At 39.5% G+C, this 26,520-nt stretch overlaps 2 protein-coding genes across 3 annotated transcripts in view; one reads left to right on the top strand and one right to left on the bottom strand.

Moving 5' to 3' along the window:
• MIDEAS (mitotic deacetylase associated SANT domain protein) overlaps nucleotides 1–9,893 on the top strand; it is a 53,307-nt gene extending 43,414 nt beyond the window's left edge. For both annotated transcript variants that reach the window (XM_077784142.1, XM_021533540.3), the window contains exons 8-13: nucleotides 174–249; nucleotides 1,413–1,501; nucleotides 2,618–2,767; nucleotides 2,967–3,146; nucleotides 3,517–3,716; nucleotides 4,798–9,893. In XM_077784142.1, the coding sequence (XP_077640268.1) occupies nucleotides 174–249; nucleotides 1,413–1,501; nucleotides 2,618–2,767; nucleotides 2,967–3,146; nucleotides 3,517–3,716; nucleotides 4,798–5,005 (903 nt within the window). In that variant the 3' untranslated portion in view covers nucleotides 5,006–9,893. The remainder of the gene's footprint in view (nucleotides 1–173; nucleotides 250–1,412; nucleotides 1,502–2,617; nucleotides 2,768–2,966; nucleotides 3,147–3,516; nucleotides 3,717–4,797) is intronic.
• Nucleotides 9,894–11,660: 1,767 nt separating this feature from the next.
• DNAL1 (dynein axonemal light chain 1) lies at nucleotides 11,661–26,460 on the bottom strand. Its single transcript, XM_021533542.3, has 8 exons — nucleotides 26,410–26,460; nucleotides 23,917–23,955; nucleotides 21,297–21,406; nucleotides 20,581–20,636; nucleotides 19,039–19,094; nucleotides 17,681–17,807; nucleotides 17,111–17,254; nucleotides 11,661–15,732 (listed from the first exon to the last, which is right to left on the bottom strand). Exons 1-8 carry the CDS (start codon nucleotides 26,410–26,412, stop codon nucleotides 15,635–15,637), a joined length of 633 nt encoding a protein of 210 aa, XP_021389217.1. The 5' UTR covers nucleotides 26,413–26,460; the 3' UTR covers nucleotides 11,661–15,634.
• Nucleotides 26,461–26,520: the final 60 nt, after the last annotated feature.

The raw sequence follows: 26,520 nt of genomic DNA, 5'->3' as shown, positions 1-26,520 counted from the left end.
GTGGGCAGTCAAGAATGTGATTTTTAAAGTTGTCCTAGGTGGTAAGCTGTTACTCTGAGCTGTGCTCTGTTACTTTTCTATTAGCTTGCCACAGAAAAGAGGGGATTAACAATTGCCTGATCTTTGTTTTTAATACCCCAAACATTTAATTATTTTACTTGTGTTTATCCAAGGGAGCTCTGACCAAACTGCTGTTGAAGAAGCCAGTGCGACCACCTACCCACCCTCTGGCAGATTATCACTACACAGGTTTGTTAACCAGAACAACCCTGGGCTGCCTGCTTATCATACAGGATTTTTTCTATCCTTTTCTGATTTTTGGGGTACTCTGTTACATTACAAGAAGATTAAAAGAGCAGTACTCTTGTAACTCAAATGATGGCTTGCCATAAATTTTGCTTATGCAAATTATGACACTTTAAATCTAAGAAACATTGTACCCTTCTGAACATGTGCATGTATATTGGGATAGGTATGAGTTCTGATTTTCTCTGTGGGAAAAAGGGAGGGTAATCCCTTGCACTAAGCCACAGAGAATGTAGAAAGACAGACAGTATGTACAAGAAAGGCTATGGTACCCTTAGAATCATAGCCTCTCTGGCATTAGTTTCCAGGGTGGAGTTAAACAGGAGTTTTATGGGGAATAGTTTTCAAGCTTACTGAAGAAGCCTCAGCCAGCTATGGATACCTGTTAGTGTTTCTGCAAAATTTAAATGCCTTAAGCTTCTTTTGTAGTCTTGCGCCTAATTAGAAAATAGTCAGCTGTGTGACACTGACTTCAGTGATGTGGAGTGACCCAAGTCATCTGAAAGAACTTATGTAAAGTGGTAGAGAGATGTCTCATAGCTGGTGCCACAAGGCATAGAAAATTCAATTCTTCATTATTACTCATTCCTACTGTAGTTCTTGGCAAATATTACTTGAATAATATTCATAAGGAAGGAGGGGAATCAAAAATGTGTTTATTATTAGAGGCAAGGAATATTTGAGGAATACTGGAGATGTAGTAAATCTTCAAGTACAGATTGCTGCTGGAAGAGAAGATCCTGTTCTTCTGCCCCACCATTACCCTACTATAAAATCTTATGACTGGGTCACCACTAAGTGTGTCACTTCACCTTGCTTGGGCAACATCTTAGTTCATCTGAGTGTTTTTTGCAAGCTGAACTGAGTTAAGCTGTGGTGATGAGCATTAGATCTAGCACAAAGGAAGTGTTGAGAGGAGAGCTGAGGTGGAGCAATAAGGGAGGAGTCAACAGCACTCTGCAGTTTTACTGTAGTAGGCTCGAGGACAGACTCACCCTCACATGTGTGTATAGGTCTTATTTAAGGCAAACATGAAGAAGAGGTATGTAGAAGAGTAAACATTTGAAATTGTATGGGCTTCTATTACAACTTACTTTTACCTACAGGATCAGACAAGTGGAAGGTTGGTGAAAAAAAGCTATTCAACAAAGGCATTGCAGTCTACAAGAAAGACTTTTTCTTGGTCCAAAAACTTGTAAGTTACTTTTGTTTGTTTGCTTTCATGATACATTTTTATATGTTTGCTGAACATTTTATACAGGAAGTTCAGTCTTGATTTTTCTGAAACCTTGATTTTAGGCATTAGGTCCTGCACTCAAAAGATTTCAGAGAAATGTCAGCATCCAGCACAGCATGAAATCTCACCAGAAAACTAGAGCAATAATGTTGGTTTTGCTTAACCCTGGCATTTAAACTGCATTAGTTCCATTAGTCCATGCTGCAGATATCTACTCTGCAGGGCACATTTATAGAGCACTGGCAGTGTTTAACTTAAATGGCTTGCTGATAAAACTAAAAAGAAACACATCTCTGCCACTGATAGAGAGGACCAAAGAAGGATATGAGAAGATGCATCCTATCTATCTCTCTTTCCAGTGTTGTGACAATGATAGTAAAAATGATCACTCCCATGTTTTAATGAGGTATAACATGTCAGCAAGGGGGAAATCACTGAAGGAGAGTGTGAAACCAGGAGCTGCAAACATATTTACTGAATAAATTCCCCAAAGGCATTACATTGCAAAAGCTCAGAAGCTAAGAATAAATTCCAAATATTTCATTAAAATCACTGATGCAGAATATGTACATGGTCACAAGTCTGTGGTGATAATTGTCTAGCACCATATGCCTACAAAATGCATGTGGCCAAAACGGGAAGGGGCTGCAAACTTCACTTCCATTTTTGGATTGGTATTCTGCTCTGGTCTTCTCTGAAGTGCTGCTGCAAAATAAACCTCCTCCATAAAACTGAGAGGCTGCTGTCAGGCCTGATAGCTCAGCTGGAACATTTCAGAGGCTAAGAGGTGCATTAAGCTTACAACATTCCAGGTTCTGTCACCTTTACATTGACCAGCTTTTCTTCTGAAAGTTTGTCCTCAAGTTCTCAGTGAATAACAATGGCAGTAGGGGATAAGCTGTGGGATGGGGCAGACAGGCAAATATGACACAGAAAAGGAGGCTTCAACAGCAGCTGTGGTGGAATGGAAACTATGGAAAGACAATACAAAGTGTATTTATTGCACCCCTAGTAATTATTTATAAGTCTTTCTAAAATCATGTAATCCATTGGACTTTCATGTTTTTTAAACAGATAAAAACCAAAACAGTGGCTCAGTGTGTGGAATTCTACTACACATACAAAAAACAGGTGAAAATTGGTCGGAATGGGACCTTAATCTTTGGGGACATTGATGGTGCTAGTGAGAGATCTATGAAAGATGAAGCTGAAGTTGACATCAAGGTAAGTAATTTCCTAAATTTCTCTCACCTATTTTGGGCTGTGGTTTGAAGCCTTGGGTGTTGTCTTACTCACAGGTCAAATCAAAATCACAATCTGATTTCTCCACAGAAGTCCAGAATCACAAATTTTTGTCCTGTGTCACATAATGTCATTTACCTACAGAGATCAAAACTAACAGTTCCTTTATCCTCTGGTGAAGAGTTCCCATAGGTTTGCACGTGTTCTTCCTCTCAGAAGGGACATCTTCAGTGAGGAACATGGGCATGTGGAAGAGGAGGAGGAAGAGGAGGAAGAAGAGGAGGCAGAGGAAGGGTTGGATAACAGAAAGAGGAGTGCAGATGCTCTGAAAGATGAACCAACACTACAGGATGGTGTAATAGTAAGTGCTGCATTGTGCATGTTGTGCTTTCTATGCCACCTTCACTCTGCAAATGGTTTAGAAAACAGTTCCAGATGCAAAAAGTTTTCATCTCCTACTTTTTCTGGAGCAAGAGATTGGGCTGAGTGTTCCCATCAATCAGACTGTATGCTGTGATGGGAGAACTGAGATGTGTAAGGTGGAAATGTATTCTTTGTGGCTGGTGAACACAGAGGGCCCTGATGAGAGATGTCCTTAAAATAGCCTGAAGATTTTATCATTAAATAAGAGCTTTGTCTGGAATGAGTGAATCACAGGAGCTCAGCCATTGTTTCCTTCTGATGGTGGGTTTAAGTGTCACTTTGCCTCAACTCTTCTCCTCTTTGCAAAGGCCAGCGACACCAACATGAGGAGTCACGAGTCAACTGTCACGGGCAGAACTGGGAGGAAGACAAGGGAGACAACAGTGAAGCCTCGAAAGCCTATTACTGCTCCAGTGCAGAGGAAGAAGAGGAAACAGAAGATGAAACCAGATGCTACCAGTAAAACACAAAACGCAGAAAACACATTTCCATGTAAAAAATGTGGCAGGTAAGACGAACTCTGCTTCCAGCAATAGTCACAGAATCACAGTAGGGCATCTCCTGTGGAAACTTTTTCTCAAATGAGCTTTCTGTCTTTCTGTATAGGCCATAGACATTAGCAAAAGTTCTAAAGAATTACTGCCCCACTAATACTTACAAATTAAGGCTTGTTTTTCCTCAAATGGCATGAGATACCACCTAAGTTTCAACTGTGTACAGTAGTTGGTGTTAAGCTGCACTTTCAAGCAGCTGCTCTGTTGGCCCTCTGTAATGCTTACAATTTTGTAACAAGTTTCTATGTATTTGCTAGATCACATATAAAGAGCATGGTATAGACTTAAGAACAGTGGTGTAGAGGCACTACCATTGTTATAGCAGCAGCTATTAGGGCAGTAGGTACATAGTTCATCTGGTTGCATTTGCAGCTGTCTTTGGTGGATGTCAAATATATTTGTATTTCCTCACACATTTTTAGTAGTTTTTGTTGCCAACAGAATCAAACTGTCAGGAAAATTCTGTTCCCTACATAAGTTGCTTACTCTTAAAACAACAGGACAAGCACACAAGGCTTCTTAATGATGTCTGAACTTCACTTGTGGCATTTCATGCAAAATCCAAATAGCTAATGGTGGAGGAACAGATCACAGAAATGTAAAGTCGGAAGGAAAAAGCTCAGGTATTCTGAGCTCTGTGGACAAGGCTCAGGAGTGGCATTGGACCATCATTTGCCTCCATGCTGATTGTATTGTTGCAGCCCAGGGGTATGCCTGAAAACCAGGGCTGTGTTGTGTTAAGCAGCACATGCATAATTCAGGTACCAGCACTGCCCCTCTGAATTCAGAGCTGAATGAGAAATGGCCACAGTAAGAGACGAAGCGAGAGGTTTGAGGGTGCTCAGGATCCCTGGCAAGCGTTGTGCTGGCACATGCTGAGTGGTGTTTGCCGTAGGTGCTCTATCGCAGTGCCAGTGGGAGTTCTGGAGCTGAAGCTCACAAACTTGAGGCCGGAGCAGCAGAAGCTCTTCCAGAGAAGTGTTGAAGGAGGCCACAGGAGAGGCCAATGCTAATGTCCATGTGTGCCTTCCTCAGGGTGTTCTACAAGGTGAAGAGCCGCAGTGCTCACATGAAGAGCCACGCGGAGCAGGAGAAGAAGGCGGCGGCGCTGAAGCAGCGAGAGAAGGAGGCGGCAGCGGCGGCGGCAGCCCGCAGCCAGGCCCAGCAGGAAGAGAGCAGTGACAGTGGGAGCAGCAGCAGCGGGAGCAGCAGCGCCAGCTCGGATGAAGATGGAGAAATATAGCAGCAGACCAGAAGTGGAGGGAGTAGCAAGGCTGGGCCCAGCCTCCTTCTCAGTGGTCTCACTTTTTTTGCTTGCACTTTTCTTACCTGAACCATCAGGTTTTGGTTTCAGTGCTGCCATTTCCTCATGCCACATGTTCCACTTCACGTTGCCAGTACTGACCAAGCCAGGATGGTGGATAACAAGATTTGATTCAACTTGGATTTTTTTTTTTTTTTTAAGACTAATAAGATTCCTATTCTATTTATAATGATATCTGAGGTACATAATAGAACAACGTCACTGCAGTGGAAGTAAGTTCTCTCAGGTCAGTCAGACCTTTCTTTTGGTTCTTGTCAGGAATTGTGGTAGTAGGACTCTTGGAAATAAAGGTTCCCAGACTGGAGCAAGAAAATGAAGCTCTGCTCTGAGCTAAGTGTATCCAGTTACTATGACACTGGTGATTTCTAGTTGTTTCCTTTCTCAGCAAGTTCTTTTTTTTTTTATGCTTTCCTGCCTTTCTTTATGAGCAGTTATTCAGGCAGAAAACAAGTTTTCTGGAAATATTGTGTACACTTTTGACCTCTGTTTCACAAAAATGAGGAGAAGGATGAGCAAGACATTCTTCTTCCTTTTGAGGGGAAGTTTTATTTTTCAATTGGAAGCCTGAGGTCAGTTATCTTATGGCATTAAGAACATAGCAATGGATATAAAAATATCCTGTGAGATAAGAGTAGCAACAGGCCTTGCAGGTTGTCTCATCTTGGAAAACAAAATAGCCTTTGATTGACTTAAAGGAGTCTGGGCTTCACAAGTGCAATTTGAAATGAAAATTGCTGGGTTTGAATTTACATAAATGGGAGCAAGTTTGTTTAGTGAAAATGAACCCAGATTTTCTTGTGTCCTAGATTGTGTGCAGCTCAGAAATGGGAGGAATGGAATCTCATCTCCAGCAGTGATCCCTCTGTGAATGCTTTTACCTCTCAATATCCTCTTCTGTCTTGTACCAACTCTCATTTATTCCTTGAAATTGCCATCATTAAGCTTTTATGGCAGGGCCCTAATTTCCCAGACAGTTGCTGTCAAGACAATGTGTACAGGAGAAGCTTGTCATCTATTTGCACACCAGTGGCTGGGCAGTGCTGCCTGCTGGGTTGTCCTGCTATGAGCTGTGCTCTTTGCTGAAATGCTGACTCTTCCTTCAGAACTGACACAAGCTAGTATCCCAAAAAGTCTAGCCACCAAAAGCTGCTGGTGAAAGAGAGTTAAGAAGAAGTGGCACAGGTGACAGATATTAAATTCAGACAGGATTGTTCCATACATCTTTATAGCCCACATTTATCATTATTTTGTAAGGATGCAGAGAATCACTTGTGCTTCATGGCCAGCTGGTGCCATCCTGTAGCCTGGCTGCCCAGCTTCCTCCCTCCAGCCAGTGCTTAGGAGCAGCACTGATCCCCAGCTTCTCAGGTGCTGGCATTATGTCAGACCACACCGTACTGAAGGAGCTGATCACTCCTGCCTTCCCCAGCAGGGAACCAAGAGATGTTGTTGTACGTGAACTACTGAGTGTGCCTGACTGGCAGATTATTTCTAATTTAAATCTTGACCCTTCCAGCTGCTAGATAAATTCCTGGTTAACTATAGAAAGAGGCTGTAACTCCAGCATGTCATCTGTCAGTCTTCTTCCCCTGTAGATGGCTTCATGATGGCTTCACTCTTTTGTTTGGGAGGCTGTGTATTGTACAATGTTTGCTTTAACATATCTATGCCTTTGCATAGAATTTTTTTTCTGAATAGCAGAAACAGTTACTACTCTTACAAAATCAGGAGGAACATAATTAAGGACTGCACTCTTTGCAAAGTTGACACTTTCACGTGTAAGTGCTCAGTTTTCTGTCAAGATTGTATTTTTTATTCCTATCAAAACTGGGGCTCCTTTCAGCATTTGGATGACTGTTCCACGTTCCTACATTGAATGGATCTGGCTGACTAACCAGGAAGCACATGGCACATAGTGAACTGGTAATATAATTTAAAAACTGCAAAGAACTAAAAGCTGCTTCTTTAAAAAGAAGCTTAAGCAAATCAGTCTTCCTCTTAAGGTTTTCAGTGTTGAATTTTATCTTTTGTTTTTTATAAACTGGGGAAAATGTTTGTCTGCCATTACCTTAGGGCCCTTGGAGAGAACAGAAGCTTTAACACAGTCAGGAGAAACAGTAGGTGAAGCAACTGCAAGTATTATTACAGTCTTCCAAAGGCCAGATCTTTCATTGATTCTCCCTATTTTAGCAAACTGATATAATTTTTCCTCTTGTCAAGTACAAGCTCTTGAGGTGCTGGTTAGAACAAATCAGAGATTTTCTTTACTTTCATAGAAGTGTTGTGATATTATGTGCTGATTCCAGTACTGGTTGTTTCTCTCCCACCCTTCTGCAGTTTAAGTAGAATGGAACAGGAAAACTGGACAGTCTGTCATTGAAAGAAAATCAGAAAAGGGCTTTTCTGAGGATAACCTCTATAACAGCTGTGGGCTAGCAGGGCTGACCACAATCAGGTAAATGTGCTAAGTAAGTAGCATCAAGTTGGAATGTTTCTGAGCATACTTCCAAATTGCTAGCAGCCACCAGAAGACTTCTTTTCTGGCATGGTAGTAAGTAAACCAGCTCCTCCAAGTGTCATCTTAAAAGACAAATAAGCAAACCAAGCCTTCTGTTCACTGGCTTACAGAGGAGTTTAGAATTGATCCTGCATTTGAATTAGAGCTTGCCTAGTATCAAAAGCTAGCAGATTTTTTTTTTTTTTAAAGAACAAAATCAAAACCCAAACAACCAACCCCCAATTTCAGTGGACAAAGCATTTAAATGGAATTTGTCTAATCTGGAATGAGTTATGCTCCTACTCTTTGTGGGGGAAAAATAACGAGTGTCTCTTTACTGTAGCACAATGTTAATTTGTGTTATTCTCGTTAAGATTTACAAAAACCCATCCCAAACAAACAAAACTCTTCTCAATATTCTGTTGATATGTCTGTTTTAAAACTCCATGCTCATTATATCCCATTGTTTAAGGGCCTATTGACTGATCCCCATTTAGTGTAAGGGTTTGCTGCTAATTTAGAAAACAGGCAGAAGAAAGTAATTAATTTGAACAAAGTGTTACTTCACTTTGAAGAACAAATGGGAACAAATATAATATTTATAGAATGTAATTCTGTAAATGTGTACTAATAGATTTGCCTTTTACAGTGCAAGATCAGGCTTCAGATGGTCATATACCCCATAGTCAGATGGCTGTATTTCAAATCATTATCTACTTGAGTCTTGAATGCCAGCACTGGGCATCATGGAGATGCAGTGACAGGTCATATTTGCCCTGATCACATACTTCTGCCTGTGCTTCTGCCTGTCCTTTACAGATAAATTCATTCTTTCAGGTTTGTGATCTGCATGGGATAGCATCTGAGTTTTGTAAGACTATGTGTGTATGTAATTACTAGATAGATGCATGTACTTGTGATGCATATCTGATACAGCTGCAGGTGTTTTGCAGTCCAGCTGGAAGAACCACTCTGCATTTTAATTTATTTGATGTTTGTTCTTTTACTGATACAGAGATGGTATCAGAGAGAACTTGGCTCTGTAAGTTGAAGGCCTACAGAATTTCACCCAGCTGTGCAGGACCATGGCATTTTGCTGGCTAGAAACAGGTAGGGATGTAGCTGCTTAAAGGAAGGGCAAAGATAGAAATTCAAAAGCTTAAAGGTAACTCATCTGTTAAACCCATTGTAGATATAGTCCAATTTAACTAAAATATTCCCGATTTATCAGACTGAGGCTTTTGGTCATTTTTATCATTACAACAAGCTTAGATTAAAATCAACACTTCTCAGAAAAAATGTTTCTTAAATCACAAATGTAAGCTTTCTCACTCTCTGCAGTTACACACTTCTTAATTCTCTTTCAGGCAATGGACTAGAAGGTTTCTACAGATACATACTGTATTTTAAAGAAATGGGAGTAGGAAGGACTATAGCCATAGGAGTCTTGCTTTCATACAATGGCACATTTAGTCCAATGCTTACCAGAAACCTTATTCTAATACACATTTTCCCACACAAACTTTCTCCCTGCTTTATATTCTGATGTATGTCTGGAAGTTTATAAAGCTTTAAAGAGGCAGAGAAGCGAGTATACAAATCATATTTGATTTCTGGGAGGGGTGAATTTCTATGTAAATTTGTCACTTGGGTTCAGCTTTACTTTCCCTCCTTCTCTTCTGTGTCATATGTTAGGAAGACACAAACTTTAAATCCCAAGCTGTCTAAGGATCTTTCTTTCCAAGACTAAGATTCCACTGACAGCTGATCCTGAAAAACCATTAACTTCTCCAGATTAGAAGACAACATATATTTTTATAGAAATGTAATTGTGTATTTTAAAAAAGTTTCCTGCAGCTTCTCCACATGTATTTCCCCCCTTGTAGTTCAGATTTGATATAAACTTTTTTGTGTTCATTCTTTTTATGTTCTGTTTTTAAATTTGTAGTCAAAGCTTTGGTGTACTGTACAGGAGCAGTCAGCCTTTGTAATTACTGTATAAATGCTTTATAATAAAGTATATTACTTTTATTTTAACAAGTGAGCAGACATTCCTTTTGCGTGTCTGCTGCCTAGGGCACCTTTTAAAAGACTGTTACATGTTTAAAATGTACATATATAAATATATTTACCTGTTGCTGTACAGTTGTGATAGACTGGACTGAATTTATTTTTTGTGTGCTTTTTTATAAAATATTAATACACTAAAGGAAATCTTGCAGATGTGATTGTAATGTACTATGTAACTTATTTACTTAATATCCTCTATATATCTAAAAAACCTTTTATTAAATGAGGTTAAAAAAATAATCTCTTACCTAAGTTTCTCGATGGTACGAGGGAGTGGCTGGGGGCTTGTGCAGGCTGTGATGCACCGGAGGCTGTCCCGAGTTCTTTGGTTGCTCTGCTCTCTCTTTGTACTCACCTGGGTTTCCTACAGCAGCCCCAGAGGCTGTTTGTCACCTTCCCCTGAGGCACAAGCCTGCAATATGTGTTATTTCTTACATCCAAGAAAATAACTGGCACCTGTGGCTGTAGGAGACCAGGGAAATCTGCAGCTCCACTGCTTTACAGAAGGGGGATGTGTGTCCCCCTCCAAGCCAAGCACCTTTGCAGAAAGACAGAAACAACCTTGACACTGTGCTAGGAATTCCTGGGGAATAGTTCTAGGTCTGCTGTGCTATAAATAAGGCCGGTGGGATTCTGACACTACCTGAAACAACTACAAAGACCATGGGCAAGGCAAAGACATCATGGAGTAACTTAGTACCTGATAGGCTTGCATCACATGTGAATTCTTCGATGGCTTCAGTTGTAGATCATATTGTATCACACTTTCAGTGACAAAGTTTGAAAAAACTTTTACTAAATACTGTCTTAAAGGCACTTACTTGTTACCTGAATCGAGGGGGGGGATATTTAACAGGTTTTGTTACACAGTATGTATTTTGTTTCTTTTGGCACCAGTTGGATACCTTGCTGTGGATTTTAAATACGCTTGCATCTATCCTCAAAACATCTTCCTTCTGTTTTGGTACTTTGCCTTTTAGTTAACTGGGCTACACAGGTGTTCTCACACCTGTGGGTATGATGTCTTTAAAAGCTACAAATGCTACATAAAGCAGATGGCAGAAATGTGCCAGTGCCTGACTGGACTCCTGTGAGATTGCACTTAGGATCTAAGGCAGCACACCTGTTAATTTATGCTGACCTTTTAATTTCAATATTTTTGGCAAAGATGGCAGGAGAAAGACTCAGCCCAAAACATGAAAACACTAATTTTTTCAGCTCAGTATAGAAGTCTTTGCTTTAGTTTAATCCTGTGCCTGTGGCAGTTGATCAGCAATGACATTTGGAGAAAAAATTATTTTGCTTGGTGTGTGAAGAAATAGGGAACACTGAAGCCTTCATTTGAGATAACAGACCAGGACTTTAAGGCTTTAAGTCATGCATTTGCATCCCTGTCAAAGCCAGCTGACAAAAATGCTGAAGTTTAGTACTTGGCACTAAATCTGAGGCTGTGCAAACAAACCTTGGACAATCAAAAACCCCACACATTTGGACCAATTTGGGTTCTCTCTTTTTTTAACTGCTGGATCTAAGTCCAAGCTTCTGGAAGTTACTTCAGCTACTGAAAGGAACCTAATAAAGCATTTTAGTGACTAGTAAGCTTTGAGTTAGTGGTACTGTGAGGAGTTCGGCAGTAACTCCCTATACGCTTTCTAAACAGCATTACAACCATCACGGTAGGATGCTGCTCTTGTCATTATTGAGACCAACTGCTGTGGACTGTGGGGTAGGAAGAATTTTCTTTATACAGAGTTTTGAAATTTCACTTCAGTGACATGGTCTACTCAAGGCTGAAGTTTCTATTAGAGAAGTCTTTGAATCAGTTAGCCTTTCCCTGTCTGGGTTTAATGGAACTGATTGTATATTATTGTTAATAGAATTTAAATTCAAAGTGAATTTTGTCGTGAAGAAACCAGCTATTTTTTCTAACTTACCTGGATATTTTTCCACATACAGCAGTAGTAGACTTTTCTCTTAGGACCCAAGAACAAATTCTGACAACCAATGTCTTAAAAGATTAAAAAATATTTATGTATCAGATGACAACAATCACAATATATCAGCATTTTTAAAGCCTGAAGTTATTTTCTATTCTAAAATATAGAGGCAATAAGGAACAGCATTTACATGCTATCATACTCTAAATACATTGCTTCCTGAGCAGCCAGGAACGTTTCATGAAAATGAAATTTAATTTCCAAATACTCTTCACAAGCTGAACTATTTCATTACACATCAGCCAAAGACATTTGTATAAAATAAGGTTATATTATTTTTGAACAACTTTCACAGAATAACATTTATAAATATAGGCCTAAATAATTTAAACACAGCAAATTTAACAGCTTCTCATGCTACAAAATTACTGTATACAAAAGATTGCCAAAGGGGATGTTAAAAGTGCTCTCTTGCTTGGAAGTTTTTCTAGATGAGCCTACTTCTAGTGTAACCTGAGTCATCTGCTGGTTCTCAGGTCTCTTCTGTCATTTTCCCATCAGTTCTCAATAATCACTGCATACATCAATCAGCTCTTTGAAGACAGGTGAGTGTGCCAACAGGCAAGCAAAAAACCTAGCTAGTTTCTACCACTAATTTAATTTTAGGATATTTCTCTAAGGAATAAAGTGGATGCTAGTCCTCTGTAACTTCACTGGGAAAGGCAGAATTCCACATGGCTTGCACATTTTATATGGGTGCTCCATTCATTCATGAATAATAGCGTGCTTACTGCTTCGCTGGATGTGGTGTGATAGGGAACAGCAGGTGCACAAGTGAAAGCCAGGCCTTCCAGCATCTCACTCTAATGTTCCTGTGGGGGCACAGGCCAAGGTGTCACTGTCCCCTTATACATAGCATTGTGTAGCACCACCAATATGCAAACCAGCTGTTTTAATTCTACCACCTCTCTATGACTTCCATCACATCCAGTGCCTAATTTTAAAGTGCAAATTAAAAAATTTAGGAAAATTTTGGAGGAGAAAAAGTTTGGGGAGGTTGTTTGGTTCTTGAGAGTAATCATGACTCATCAGACAAAGCAAGGTAAAGTGAAGATACCAGCTTTGAGACAAAGCATCTCCTGACAAAGAAAAGCCACAGCCAATTCTACTCTTACTGTATTGTTTCAATGAGACTGACAGTTTTTATCAGAAGGGTTTTTAATTATATTCTAAGACTTGATGCTCCCTTTCTTCAATAATGATTTTTTTTCCCCTTTTTTGTTGGTATTTATAATGCAGCCCCCAAAGAAAAGCGCTAGAGAATTTGTGCCATTTCATCTGTGGAAAGCACCAATGCCAGTGGGCCACACAATCCACCCAGCTCTACCACCACCTACAATAATTTTGGACTGATTACTGTAGATGTAGCTTCTACTCATCACTTTCAAGAGCCAGGAACTGCTCTTATCCCTCACAGCTTGTCAATGGATCTGTGTTTCATTTCAATCATTACAACATAGTCAGAACAGTAAGTTTCTATTCTGCTCTCAGAATGCCCTGATATAGCCAAAGTGTAGAGCAAGTGCTGTATCTAACATAACCTTCAGAAATGCACAGATTTAGGCCATATTTAAAGAATCAACCAGCAGGATTACTTGGTATTGGACTGTGCTCGTCACTCCCTTTTCCTCCTGTCACAAGCATGTGTGGAGCTAACCCAGCCATACACACTACTTGCAGCTGTGCTGGGAGAGACCAGGTCCACAGCTGCAACCACTTTGTGGCCAAGCACTAGGAGAAGAGCACCATGTGGTCAATATCTCCAAACACAGAGATGAATCTGGCATTTCTGCTTGTTGGGAACACTCAGAAGGCAAATTTTGAGTCAGTCAAGCTCTGGCTCGCGTGAGCCACACTGACTACAGTGGTCAAGGGCACAGCCAATCTCCTGTGGGCCACCCCAGCAGATGGGGCCAGCAGGGCACGTGTGTGCCATGGGCTCTGTACTGCCAAAGCACACCCACCTTGCCAAGAGTGGTTGACTGCAAGTGAACAGAATGGCTTGGCTTCAAAAGACATGTGAAATGACACTCCTCCATGGTGCTTCTTGGTCATTGCTGCCTTTACTCATGATAAAGCTAGGGGAATACTTCTAAAGAAATAACAAACAAAAATGTAATTGTCTAGACTCAGTGAACTAGCTAACTAAGAAAGTAGTTTCTAGTAAAGAGAACAGCTGCCTGGAAATAGTTTGTGCTGAGTGAAGAACGTCCAGAGTTTTTGCCATTGTGCTCATGACCTTACTTTTAGTAATGGATCCAAACCAAACTCAAACCTCTTCAGCAAATGCCAATTTAAATCAGAATGCTTTAGAATTCCTCCAATAATCACAGATTAAGTAGCAATATATTGAAACAAAACTGTGATTGTCTTGTAATTTACTTCACAGTGTTCACTTAGAAACTGATTCAGAGAATTGCCTACAACAATTATACTTGGAGCTTGAGATCTGTACCACTGTTGCCTGGACCAATTCTACCATTTCATCTCTGAACTTGTCCTCCAAGATTTCTCCACACTCCTGCCACACCTTCACGAACAAACAACTAAGAGTGGCATTCTGACCCTGTCCCTCCTATGCCTGGGTTGGAACCAGCAGATATACGTGTTGTCACTTCAATTTAAAAAAAAAGATGGTACCACAAATTGGAAGAAAAGCTTGTTAAAAAAACAAAAAAGAACTGCAGAAAAATCTACTCAGGTGATTCCATCTATTCTTTAAAAAGAAGAATTAAAACTGCACTATTGGCATCCCACAGTGCAATCAGGTATGTCTTCATCATTGTTTACTGCTTTTCACTAGAAATAGCCACATAAGGGGGCTTCACTAAAACTGGTTACCCTGCAATATAGCACATTCAGTACCTCTTCAATACTTTTTTTACCAATCTCTCTTCTCTTCTCTTCTCTTCTCTTCTCTTCTCTTCTCTTCTCTTCTCTTCTCTTCTCTTCTCTTCTCTTCTCTTCTCTTCTCTTCTCTTCTCTTCTCTTCTCTTCTCTTCTCTTCTCATCCCCACTAACTACATCATCCCCACTACTTTCTCTCACTGCTTATACCTGTGCTTTCACAAAAAGTTAGTATCCCCAAAATCAAAATTTTCTGTCCTCGAGCCCAGGTCTTCTGTTTGATGTTAGTTTCTCTGTTACTATCAGCCTCCTTAGTTACAGGAAGATTCCAGAGCTGAGAAGGATTATGTCCACCAGTGACCCAATCCAAAGCCAGACAAGAGCTGTAAGCTAATAGGCCACATATTCCAATCTAATATAATGTCTTAGTAAGAGATAAAACCCAAAGTTAGCAGGTATTTTGGTCTTACAGAAACCATGCAATGAATTCCCACTGCCTCTTAAAAATAAATAAATATATAAGTTAGACATGGCCTTCTAAGCAATGCAGTTGAGTTCCAATGTGAGAAGCCCATTTCAAGACTTAAGGCCAGGAACAAGCACTCATCAGACCAGTATGTTTTTTGTGCGTATGTCTGCAACCACTGGGCCTGTTTGGCATAATACTTCATGGAATGAACAGGCAAAATCACATATTAAAAATATTGAGAAAGTCCCATGACAAAATGAAACACAACAAAGCTCGTCAGGTGTCTCTAAACCACAACATTGTTCTTCTGGCCTCAGACTTTCCAATTCAATATTGGCCAGCAGCACCAATAACCCAAGAGTGAACAACAAGCACCACTAATCAGGAATTAAAAATAGCTATGTATCAATTTAAATAAAAATCTCTTGCTAGCCAAACAGCAGGTAAACTCAGCTCCACTAGTCTCTACAGAAGGTGTCATAAGCTTGACAAAACCAGTGTGAGCAATTTTTGGTAACTAACTCTTTGGGTGAGAGACTGTGGAGAGATAAGCTGGTCTTTTAAAAACTGCCCAAAGATTTCCTTCAAAACAAATACTTTTATAAAAGTTTATGTGCAAAGCTATCTGGAGATACTTTAATAATTTAATACGCAATAAGAAAGTGTCATCAGTTTCCTCCTTCTGCTCCTTCTGCTCCTTCTGCTTCTTCTGCTCCTTCTGCTCCTTCCGCTCCTTCTTCCTCTTCTCCTTTAACAACTAAGGTACCTAGGAGGAAAAAAATAGGAAAAGAAGAAGAGGAAGACATAGTTAATTATGATCTACCTGCAATTATGATCTTATCTGAATGATGAATTATCTGTCCTTTTGGAAAGAGTCAGGAGTTGTATTTCCTGCCTGTTTCTAACCAACATCAACTTCCACATACCTCAACTGGTCTTAACTAGAAAAGTCTTCAACTTATGAGCTCCTCTGTTGGATGTTTTTCCAACCTCTTGGGTAACAGGGAACAAAAAGGTACTAAATTATGTTCTGCAAAGATCAGCCTCACTTGGTCTCTGGGAGATGCACCAAGTCAGTTCAACTGCTAACAACCAATCAGCACATCACCCTTCTCTTGTGGGGCCCCTATTTTGTGCTGCCTTTTCCTGACATATGTGCCCAAGTTTTAGTGTGGTTAGTAAGTCTAACCTTATTCTACCAAGGGCACTTTTTGCCCACAACTGTGTGCCCTTTTCTTTTTTGTTTTGGTGTTTTACATTCAAAACTTCTCCTATTACAAAGCAAATGGACAACTGCAGGCCATCGTTCCTAGCAGTGCAAATCTCTCATCAGGTTTCCACTTTCTAATAATTTTTTTTTACTGTAGTTGATCTGGTTTTAGATAGAGTCTGGTAATAGACTTCCCATCCACCACCCCCTGTAGTGAAGCTGTCACCTTTTGTTGGCATGCTTCCACTCTTCCCTTCCCTGCTGTTATTCTGACTCTGTGTTAGTGTAACCACTCCTGCTCTCCCCTTCATTGCTTTAATAAACAGGGGATAATAGTGAACAGCTAACATCTCCATTTACAGGAATTAACATGTTTTAAAGCAGATTTCAAAATTATCTAATTTTTAGTAACTAAATGGTTGAATATCTTTTCATACCAGTGTCTTAAATAGGAGAGGACAGCTCACAAATTGAGGCTTATTGCATATTCAGGCATTTAGGAAATTTGCATGCAGTTTTGAAAATTTGCCCTTGCATCAAAAGCAAGCCAGAATATATCCCTGTCTATCTCCATTCTCTCACCTCTTTTGTTGGGAAAACTAATTCAACTTGGCAGATGAAAGCCTTGTTAACTTATTTAATGCTAAATCTTTCCATTCCCTATTAGGTATTTGATAAAACTACTTGGGTAACTATGGAATAATGCCCAACTGTAGGTTGCAAGACCACTTGGATTTAGCACTCCAAAATCCATCAAACATTGTGGCCAGGATCTCAGTAACTACTTCCTCTTCAGTGAATAACTCTGAAGAGGAGGGAGGAATATTAATTTAATGGGCACACAAATTAATCTCTGAGGTTATGTTTAATTTCCCGTGGTTGTCTTTATATTAAGCTTTTAACTCTACCCAATTGCCTCATGCCCCAAACTCACCATCCAGCTTTTTCAGGTTGGGTACCCGTTTGGTTGCTTCTTCAATCCAACTGCTCTGATCAGCAGCAAATTTCTCTTGTAGTGGATTGCCTACAAACACCAGCTCCTCTAGTACTGGCAGCTCTGCCAGTCTCACAAACTCTGCTGCAACCACAAAGGTGAAAACACTAACCAGATTGTGGAACATGGAAAGTACAGCTGCACCACACATTCCTTTCACACTCAGTGCAAACATAAAGAGCATGGGATACAACAGGAGAGGGACTGCTTGGGCTCTAACTGGTGTCAGGTTAAAGAACAGCGATGTGCTTTAAGAGAGTTTGGAGAAAGATGATTCAAAGCATGAACTTAATTGGACTTAGAAGTTAAATTCAGTATTCTAACTATTTTTATTCTCTTGCATGAGTGGGTGTTTAGGGATTTTGCACATGTCTGCAGGCTTGTCAGTTACAATCAAAGCTCCATGAGATACTCCATGAGTTCTTGTGAGCACTATTTTTCACTTGGTGACTTAACTCATGCATTCACCACACTACAGAAGTCTCTACAGAATAGAGATGTTTGGCTTACCCCAGTCTTTCACCAAATTATTTGACATATAAAGAACCTTCAGTTTCTTCATTACACGGATACCCCTCAGTTTCTCAATTAAGTTGTATGAGATCCACAGTTCCTCTAAAGTTTCAGCAACTGCCTCCTGGAAAATGACAGGACTACTCAGATAAGCGGAAGTACATCTTCCTTATTATTCATACTCTTTCTTCAACTTCTACAGGTGAAGAATCACCTTCTCCCATGTGAGAAAATACTAAGGTATATTGGTCCTCATTTCCTTTTAAGCAGGTCCCTAATTATTAGGCATTGCAAATGCTCATGGGAATCAAAAGGCAAAGTTATATATGCAAATATATGTAAGAAGGACATAAATTGCTATACTGGAATGAAACAAGATGTAGCTGGCTGCAGTAATTCTTAAAGCATAGGGGCAGAGGACACTAATCTGCCTACTTGTGCACTGCAAGCATGTGTGAAGAGAATTCAATTCAGCAACTGCTTTGGAAGGCATGTTATACAGTGTGAGAGCATTATTCCTTCTGGTATATTCTGGTATATTTGTATCTGCTGGCCAGAAATCCCATTCCTAATTCTCTCAAAAGAGAGGTTTTTTTAAACCAGTCATTACACACTAACTCTGCCTTTCACACTTAAGAGATGCCATCTCTGAAGGTCAGAACATCTCTGAGTCGAAACCTTATCTCTTGAGAAAGAAAATAATTTATATATTCATTTTAAAAATACTGATTGAAAAAAGTGTTATTCTGGCCTGAATTCAAATGTAACAAAATTGATCAATTTTTTTCCTCAATTAATTTTCCCCTACTAGGTAGACTCAGTCCTGCCACCATCAACTCTAAAGCCATACCGTTCCAGGTGCCAGTTAACATACAAGGGGCTGACTTTGAGGAAGTCTGTTTTTACAGGACTGCCAATATTTGTATTAAAGAAGCACAGCCTCAGTATCTTCAGGTACAAAATTCTGCATGCAGAAAGTCTGCAGGAATTATATTCATCTAAAGCCAGCGGAATTTAAATGGCTTTACAGATATACAGCAATTTTCAAATATAAGTTCTGATTATCTTTAATAAAGATAAGAAAATCTCTCTTTCTAAAATTTTTAAGTGTAGTAAATTAAGGTAGAAAAATTTCCAAATATAAAGAGAATTTGAACCAAAAAAAGTGAACAACTATCTGAAAATTCAGAAGTAAGAGGGTGAACAGATGACAGCAAAAGGAGAATATAAAAGATTAGTGCCTAACCTTTTAATTCACTTAATTTTATTGAATTCAGCAAAGACTTGTATGACCACAGGGAAATAACCTCATATTCTATTTTGTTAGTGAAATATTGATACTAAAAAGCACATACCAATCCATTCAAGTTCTTTATGTTATTTCTTCCCAAAGACAGAATCCTCAAGTTTTCTGTAATAAATTAAAAAAAAAAAATCTTGTTAATAAACAGGGTTTCTTTAAAATAAGAAGATGCTGTAAGTCAGGTAAAATACCATATTCTATTTACAAATTGCACTCTGAACAGGCTGCCTTAAGAAAGAACAACCTAACAGAAACAAAACCTTCTGACCTAAACGATTACAAAGCTGCTAGTGTGTAGGTTACCTAGTTGAAATTCAGTTTTGATAAAAACTGAACAAAAAACTATTATTTAACCTTGCACCTGAATTCTGACTGCTGACTTGCTTCTTTTGGTCTTACATAATTCATATCACTTATTCTCTAGGCAAAAGTGGTTCTGATCTTATTTTAAGGTATCAGATTTGGTTTCTATACTAGAGGCAGCATATAAAGCTGCCTTATAGATGCCTGATGAGAGACATTCAGCTTAGGTCTAGTTTGTCTGGCTTTAGCATCAAATACTTGGTATAGACTGGATGTTTTGAATCTACATTAATATAAATATTTAGGATGCTTTAAAGGCATTTAAGGTTTTATCCCACTAAAAAAAATTATTGGTTTCACTTCTATGTATAACTGCTTAATTATTTTTTCTCATGATACTCAATTGAATACTCAATTGAAGTATTACAGAACAGTTATTTTGAAAAACTACTGGAATATTTTTCCCTAACTAGTATTTCCAAATCTTTTCAAGTCTGAGCTTATTATGCAAATAATAAGTTTATCAAGTTCTTTGGCAGATCTCTTGGTGTGCAGTTGGAAAGGATGAGATTCCAGGTTTCTTATCTATACAACTGGCATTTTAATAGGAACAGAAAAGCCTGGAAGCTTGACTTCAAAACTTGCGGCTCTTTGCCAGCCTCATGCCACAGTCAAAGTCTTGAGGACAGACCATTAAGACTTCTGTTCCAAAGTCAGTAACCTAAGAGTTTCAAAGACAGTTGTCCAAGAAAGAGAAGCTCTACTTCTAGACAGGTGGCACATCCATATATAAAGTATGAATAAAATGAAACCAAATATATCCAATCCTCTGCAAAGTGGAATGACATTTTTTCCATCCAGGTCTATAATACTCCAACCTCACTGCAACCAATAATGCATTTGTAGAGTTGTTGAATGGCAGACTGTCTTCATCAGCAACATGGAAAATGGTGATGACATCACTTTAGAACTGATTAGGTGTTGAATAGCATGGCAAGGCCCATGGAAAGGTACTGAAGTGCTTAGTGAATGGAATTTTTTGATTGTTGCACTGTGAGACAACTGTCAAGGCTAGTGCAGGGATACCTGCTGCAATACACCATGGCTGTTCAGCATGCATTCTCCAGTAAGACTGGTCATTTTAAAGGTCACTTGTAATGTTCTATGAGGAGGGAATAAAAACGAATAATAACAGGTATAAATAAAGCTGGACACATGTAACTAATGATGGTATATCTTCTAACCAGGCAACTAGAAAACAAACATAATGGACAGCTGGCTTGTCACTTACTTAGGTTGTTCAAGTTGGCGATTCTGTCAATGCAGTTTGTAGACAGTGATAGTTTCCTTTAAAAGAAAGAATAATTGATTCACAGTGTATAAGGGATCACTGCATTGGAAGAGTTCCATGTCCCAACACCACTGCATTAAAAATAATTATATGTTCTTGTCTCATTAGATGGTAAACTAACTGTATGCGTAACAGACTCAAAATATCCTCATACCATTAAGATTTCTTTAACTTTATGTAGCTTTGGGAAAGTACCATGAGTTACTTACATGAAATACTGTATTATCTTTTGATGCCTAACCTTATCAAATGCATGGATATTTATTTCTGAAATGACTCTAATCTCCTTCTGAAAGTCTGTTCAAATTGCCTCTTCTTTCCCATGAATTTTGGAGTGGATCATGAACATGCCATTTAGCCGATAGACTCCAAACACAAATCTGTAATTATATACTGATAAACAGTATATAATTTTCTAGGGACAAATATTAATACAGAATCTACCCTAACAGCTTCTGAGTTAAGTTACAGGGGTCTTTGAATTACAAAGGGCAATTGTGTACAGAAAGAGAAGCTTGGTTAAGGAAAAAAGAAGAGAAAGTTGCTGCTTTGAAGGCACACAAACACAGTAAACACATATTTGCAGTGGACAGCAGAAAAACTGAAATGAAGAAAGGAGAATATTTTGTTTCCAACATGTTTTTAATTGAACTTACTCGCAGTTAACAAGTGCGGAGAGAGCGCTATCCATCTTTTCCACAGGAGGAACCTGCCCGTACAGTTTCACTTCTTTTGCCTCTGAAGCCTTCTGGCCACTTTTCTCTTCCTAAAGAAAAGACAAGGTGAGGAAGAGACTCACTGCTACATGCAATTACCAAAAACTACTACACTAAAAGAATTACTCTAAAAGTGAATACTATAGAAGGAATTCCAATATACTACTGGAAAGAGAAAGTATTTTGAGTGCTGTTATTAAGATTCCTGCTAGTGTGGTATAAAAAGGGTAAAGCTAGCTTATTTTCAAGATATCAAAATAACATACATTACATATGCTGTTTTTTAAAAGTTGTGTAACACTTCAGCAATTCAGTAAAGGAGTCATCTGCCAAAAAGAATGGAAAATAGATGGAAGGCTAAAATTCTGGATTAAGGTATTTCCATGGAGACTGACATATATCCATAAACCTCAACTAGGGCCAGTCTAGAGCAGAAGCAGATTTAAAAGTTCTGACAGAAAAGTCTCCTTCTCACTTCACCCAGAAATCTCAGAACTCATTCTCAGCTCACAGCACAAACTGAACACAGGGGAGTGTGTTCTGGGGGAGAATCAACAGATTCATAGCATTAGGAATAAAAGAAAAAAATCTAATTAGCCATTAAAAAAGAGTGAGGGAAGATGTCACGCTTTAGAGAATATAGCAAAAGACAGATTTCCCATTTACAACCTAGGCTGATAATTCAGAGCCTTGGAAAAATGGACACAACTTTGGCATTTAGGTTTATTAAAAAATATGGTCAATTAAAGCTTTTAAAATTCTGAAGTGATGTCAGTTATTGACTAAACACTTGGAACAAGTATCTGTTTAGAGAGTAGGAGCAGTTTTGACAGCTGCCTCCCTGACAGCACAAAGGGAGCATTTTGTCAGTTCACTCAGTGTTCGGTGCAAGAACTGGAAGTCCATTAACAATGGAGAAATCTTGGGTGCTTTCAAAACAAGGAGTTCTATTTCCTCCTCCATTTCATGCATCTACTGAAAAGAGTAGTGTGTACTGAAAAGCTGAGTGTGCCACAGTTGATATGGCTACTTTGTAATTAAATTAATCATATGCCATAAGTCTTTTAGTATCCCACAGAGGAACATCAGGTTTTGATAACATTGTTTTTCCTCTTATGCATCCAAAATACTTCAGAAAACTTAATTTTTAAAAAATCATGTTGTCTTGTACATTTATTTATATTCCAGTTTCCGTCCAAATTCAGTGTGACAGTGTTTTTACTAAAAATTAGTGATTTAGCAAATAAGCACATCAGATGTTTTGCTGGAATATGGTGATACATGTTCAAACAAAGTAATTATATCAATGTGAAACTTCCATTTTCTTTTCTAACAACAGTACTGTATCTGTTTGTATTTACACTCAGTTTGTAATCTATGATCTTATACCAACAAAATACATTTTTCCTTAAAAACATGGAAGGGAGAGAGCTTCCAACACAGACTAGGCCAGCAGTGAGCACCTTCAGGAAGAAAATTCATCCAGACTGCCAAGTACTTCTGGAAGCAGCTGCACAGCCACAATATCCCACAGAGAAAATATAGGTACAACAGACATGTTTTTATAAGAACAGGTAACATGTTTGCCAAGTTGAAGCTGCTTTGATTTCAAGTTGCTTTGATTTAACTAATGTCACCCTGGCTGTAGGGCAGAGGGGAGAAAAACACTCAGAATGCAACACAACACCAAATGCAATTGTACAAGTCACATAGACCCAGATTAGGAAGAGTAAAAGGAGCATTTAGACCAACCCCTAATAACTTGGAACAGAAAAACAAATGCAGCACTTTATGCCTAACATAAATGGAAACTCACTGACACAGGCTGATTCTGTCTAAGAGACATGTGACAGAGGAGCAAATGAAAAATAAATCTGTTAATAGGAAACATGGAGCTGAAGTTCTGGAAGGCAAAAAGAGTGAGGGAGGAAAAACAAACTTTTTTAATATCCTTGAGCATCCTACATCATCATTTCACATTATATCCACATCCTTGCCAACACAAGACCTTGACCTGGTCTTCCAGCTTTCTGGAAGACCAGGTCAGCCACAACCAGACAAATAAGCTTCTGTATTAACAGAGTACTTTAAGAAGAAAAAAAACCAAGAACCTCGTTCCAAGTTAAGCTTTGCACAATATGAGGGACCATATGTCAAAAGACATGTAAAAGATTCACTGAATTCAGTGAATTCAGTACAGTGAGAATTTCATGCTTGTTTATTCTGTGGGAAAGACTGCACTTGGGTAAAGTGAACAGAGCATATTTAAAACATAATACATCCCCAACTTTGAAACTCTTTGTGGCTTCAGGACAATGCATATGCAACAGAACAAGGCAGGAGGGCAAAACAGACTAATCTATACCAGTTGTATCAATTTAACAGGAACATACAGAAAGTGTGACAGAATGTACTATACAACAACAGTAATCATAATTTTACTTTGTGAAACTTCTTAAAGCGGATGTTTCAAGCAAACATATTTCTCATAATGTTTTAAAAACAATATTAGCTGAATACAGTCAAACCTTACGCTGCTAGACACTGTTCTAGTACTTACCCATCTGGCTAGAGCTTCTTTGATGGTTGTTGCTTTTGCCTAAAAGTGAAACAAACTTAAGTGAATGAATATTCATTGAATTTTTAAAGTGGCTCATTCACTGCAAATCTTTTTCTTCTTCCTTCCCTCTCCATATCCTGCTTGTTTGCCTCCCTTCCACCACTTGGGTCAGCCAAGTCAAAGGAGTTGAAACCCTTCAGTGTCCTGTAATTTTGTTTTCTGGGTTACTTTGCTGTATTTTTGGAAGAAAACAATGGGCTTAATGTCAGGACATTATCTTCTTGATCTCATTCTCTGTCCCATGGCACACTGCTTATTAGCTTTTATGGTGAAATTCAATTTAAAGGCATAAGAAGTTACTGTGTTGAAAATTGCAGTCTAATGTTCTTAAGCCCTCACACTTTCTATTGTGCATTAGCAACTTCCTGCCTCAAAGCAAGTCTGTGACCAGAAAATGATACAGCCTCCTAAAATTCACTGAAGAAAATGAGGTACATCTTGCCAAAACTCAAGAACAATCTAGATTATATATATTTGGAATTTCTTTCCAATTGTTTTGCATTGAGTTACACCATGCAATGTGAAAACATCTATTATTTGGTTTGGAAAAACCTGAGAGATGCTTTTTAAGGACTGACTCACTGACCAACTTTCTGTAGTCTCTAACTCTTACTTTTCTACCTCACATCAGAGTCTTAATGAAACCACATAAAGATATCCAAAACAGTAGTATATAAACAACATGTTTAATGTTTCTCTAAACATTAAACATATTCCAAGATGTCTTTGGGATTAAAAAGGTTTCAGAGATCAAGCTTTTACAAACAGTGATCAACAGCCTTCTTTCTACAAATACAGGAAGACTGTAGTTTTGGCATCGCTGTTGCAAGGTGTGCATTAAAAGCGCCCTTTCAGGTAATCAGATATATAACCCCTTCACACATTGTAGAAGTTAAAAGCAACAAACTAACTTCCTCCAAAAATCTTACAGGCAGCCACCTCAAGTCACAGAGTTTTAGTGTTGGGTACTTTACTCTGGACCACAGGAAACTCTGGTCCCAGCAATTTATAAGGCAACAGCTGAGACAGCTTTATATAAGAAAAGGCCACAGCCACTGAACACCCAGCAACACCAGGGAGCCTGAGCATGCACCTCAAACATCAACATGCACCTCCATTTAGACATCCCCAGATGTTCCAGCTGTTTCTGCCCACTGACAGGCATTCATTTCAATCTGGTCTATACCAAGTAATAGCTAGCTCTAAGTCTCATTGGAGATGACCTGCAAACTTGACCCCCAGTGGCAGCTCCCCAGTGTCTGCCAGAGATTAACATCTGCATAACCTCCTCTGGGTCATGCATCCCTAAGTTTCAACTACAACAGCCTCATTCAAGTCAATTAACAGTTACCAGTGTGCAGACAAAAACAGCTGGCTTCAAGTTAATTGGGGTTTTTTGGGCAGAAATTTCATTGTCTTTTGCATAATTATAGCAGCCAATCACCATGGCATTTGGGTACATGATCTCAGTCACTCATGTTGAAGGCAGAAATGCATTTATAAGATCAGTGGCTGCTGCTGTTTCAAAGGCATGCCTAAAAACAGTTTGGACTTTAAAGCTACTGATCCATGGGAGCACAAGGAGAAGCTTCTTCCCTGACCTCTGTAGACTTATCTCTGCTGATTGGATGAAAACATGGACATCAGCACAGCAAGTTATCTGGTGAGCACATATTAGGGATTTCATTTTCTTTGAGGTGCACTTGAAATTTCTGTAGGTAAATCAGAGTATCTTCTGCCATGGGAGGGTATTTGAGGGAAACTTCCTCCAAAAAGCTTATCTGCAGGGTTCTTCTACCTGCTTATTGAACAATTTTCTACAGGTATTTAGTCAAAAGAAAGTCATAATACTTCATTTTAAAATATTCAAAATGCCAAGTGAACAGTGGTCACTCTGAAGAGTTACCATTAACATGGTAGAAACAAGAAACAGAATTTCCGAAGGGGAAAAATAACCACTCCTGTACTAGTAATAGTTGTAAAAAATATATGTATGTCCCCGCGTAAAACATAGAGGGTGGACACATAGTATGCTCAAAATTTAGACCCCCGGTAAAAAGCAAAACAGCGACACTTCGCCTTTATTTGTAGACATTTATTTGTATTTTAAATAGATGAAATCGGAATTGCACAGCAACAGACAGCAAGCTAATCGCTGTATGATCACCGATACTGCCACCTTAAAACCACGTACTACGGAGGTTTGCGGTTTGTGACTCCGCTCTTTCCTTTCCCGGGGCACGGCAGCAGGCCACCGGCCCCCGCCTCAGCCGCCGCCCCGGCCCGCGCTGCTCCCGGGCGCTCCCGCCGAGCCCGGGCTGCTCCGCGCCGCCCCTCGCCGCCACCGCCGGCCGGGGGCCGCTCCGAGCCCCGCTCCGAGCCACGCTCCGAGCCACGCTCCGAGCCCCGGCGCCGCCCGGCCGCAGGACTCACCATGGCGCCGTGGATACCGCGAACGCTCCGGTTGCTACGGGCGCGGGCAGCGCCCCGCCCGGAACTCGCGCGCGGCGGCCGCGGCGCCTTGTGGGAGCGGCGGCGGCCCCG

The sequence above is a fragment of the Lonchura striata genome, chromosome 6 (genome assembly GCF_046129695.1).
Source record: "Lonchura striata isolate bLonStr1 chromosome 6, bLonStr1.mat, whole genome shotgun sequence".
In the NCBI taxonomy this organism is placed as follows: domain Eukaryota; kingdom Metazoa; phylum Chordata; class Aves; order Passeriformes; family Estrildidae; genus Lonchura; species Lonchura striata.
Note: the sequence above shows the minus strand (reverse complement) of the source record. Positions and strands in the feature narration are given on the sequence as shown.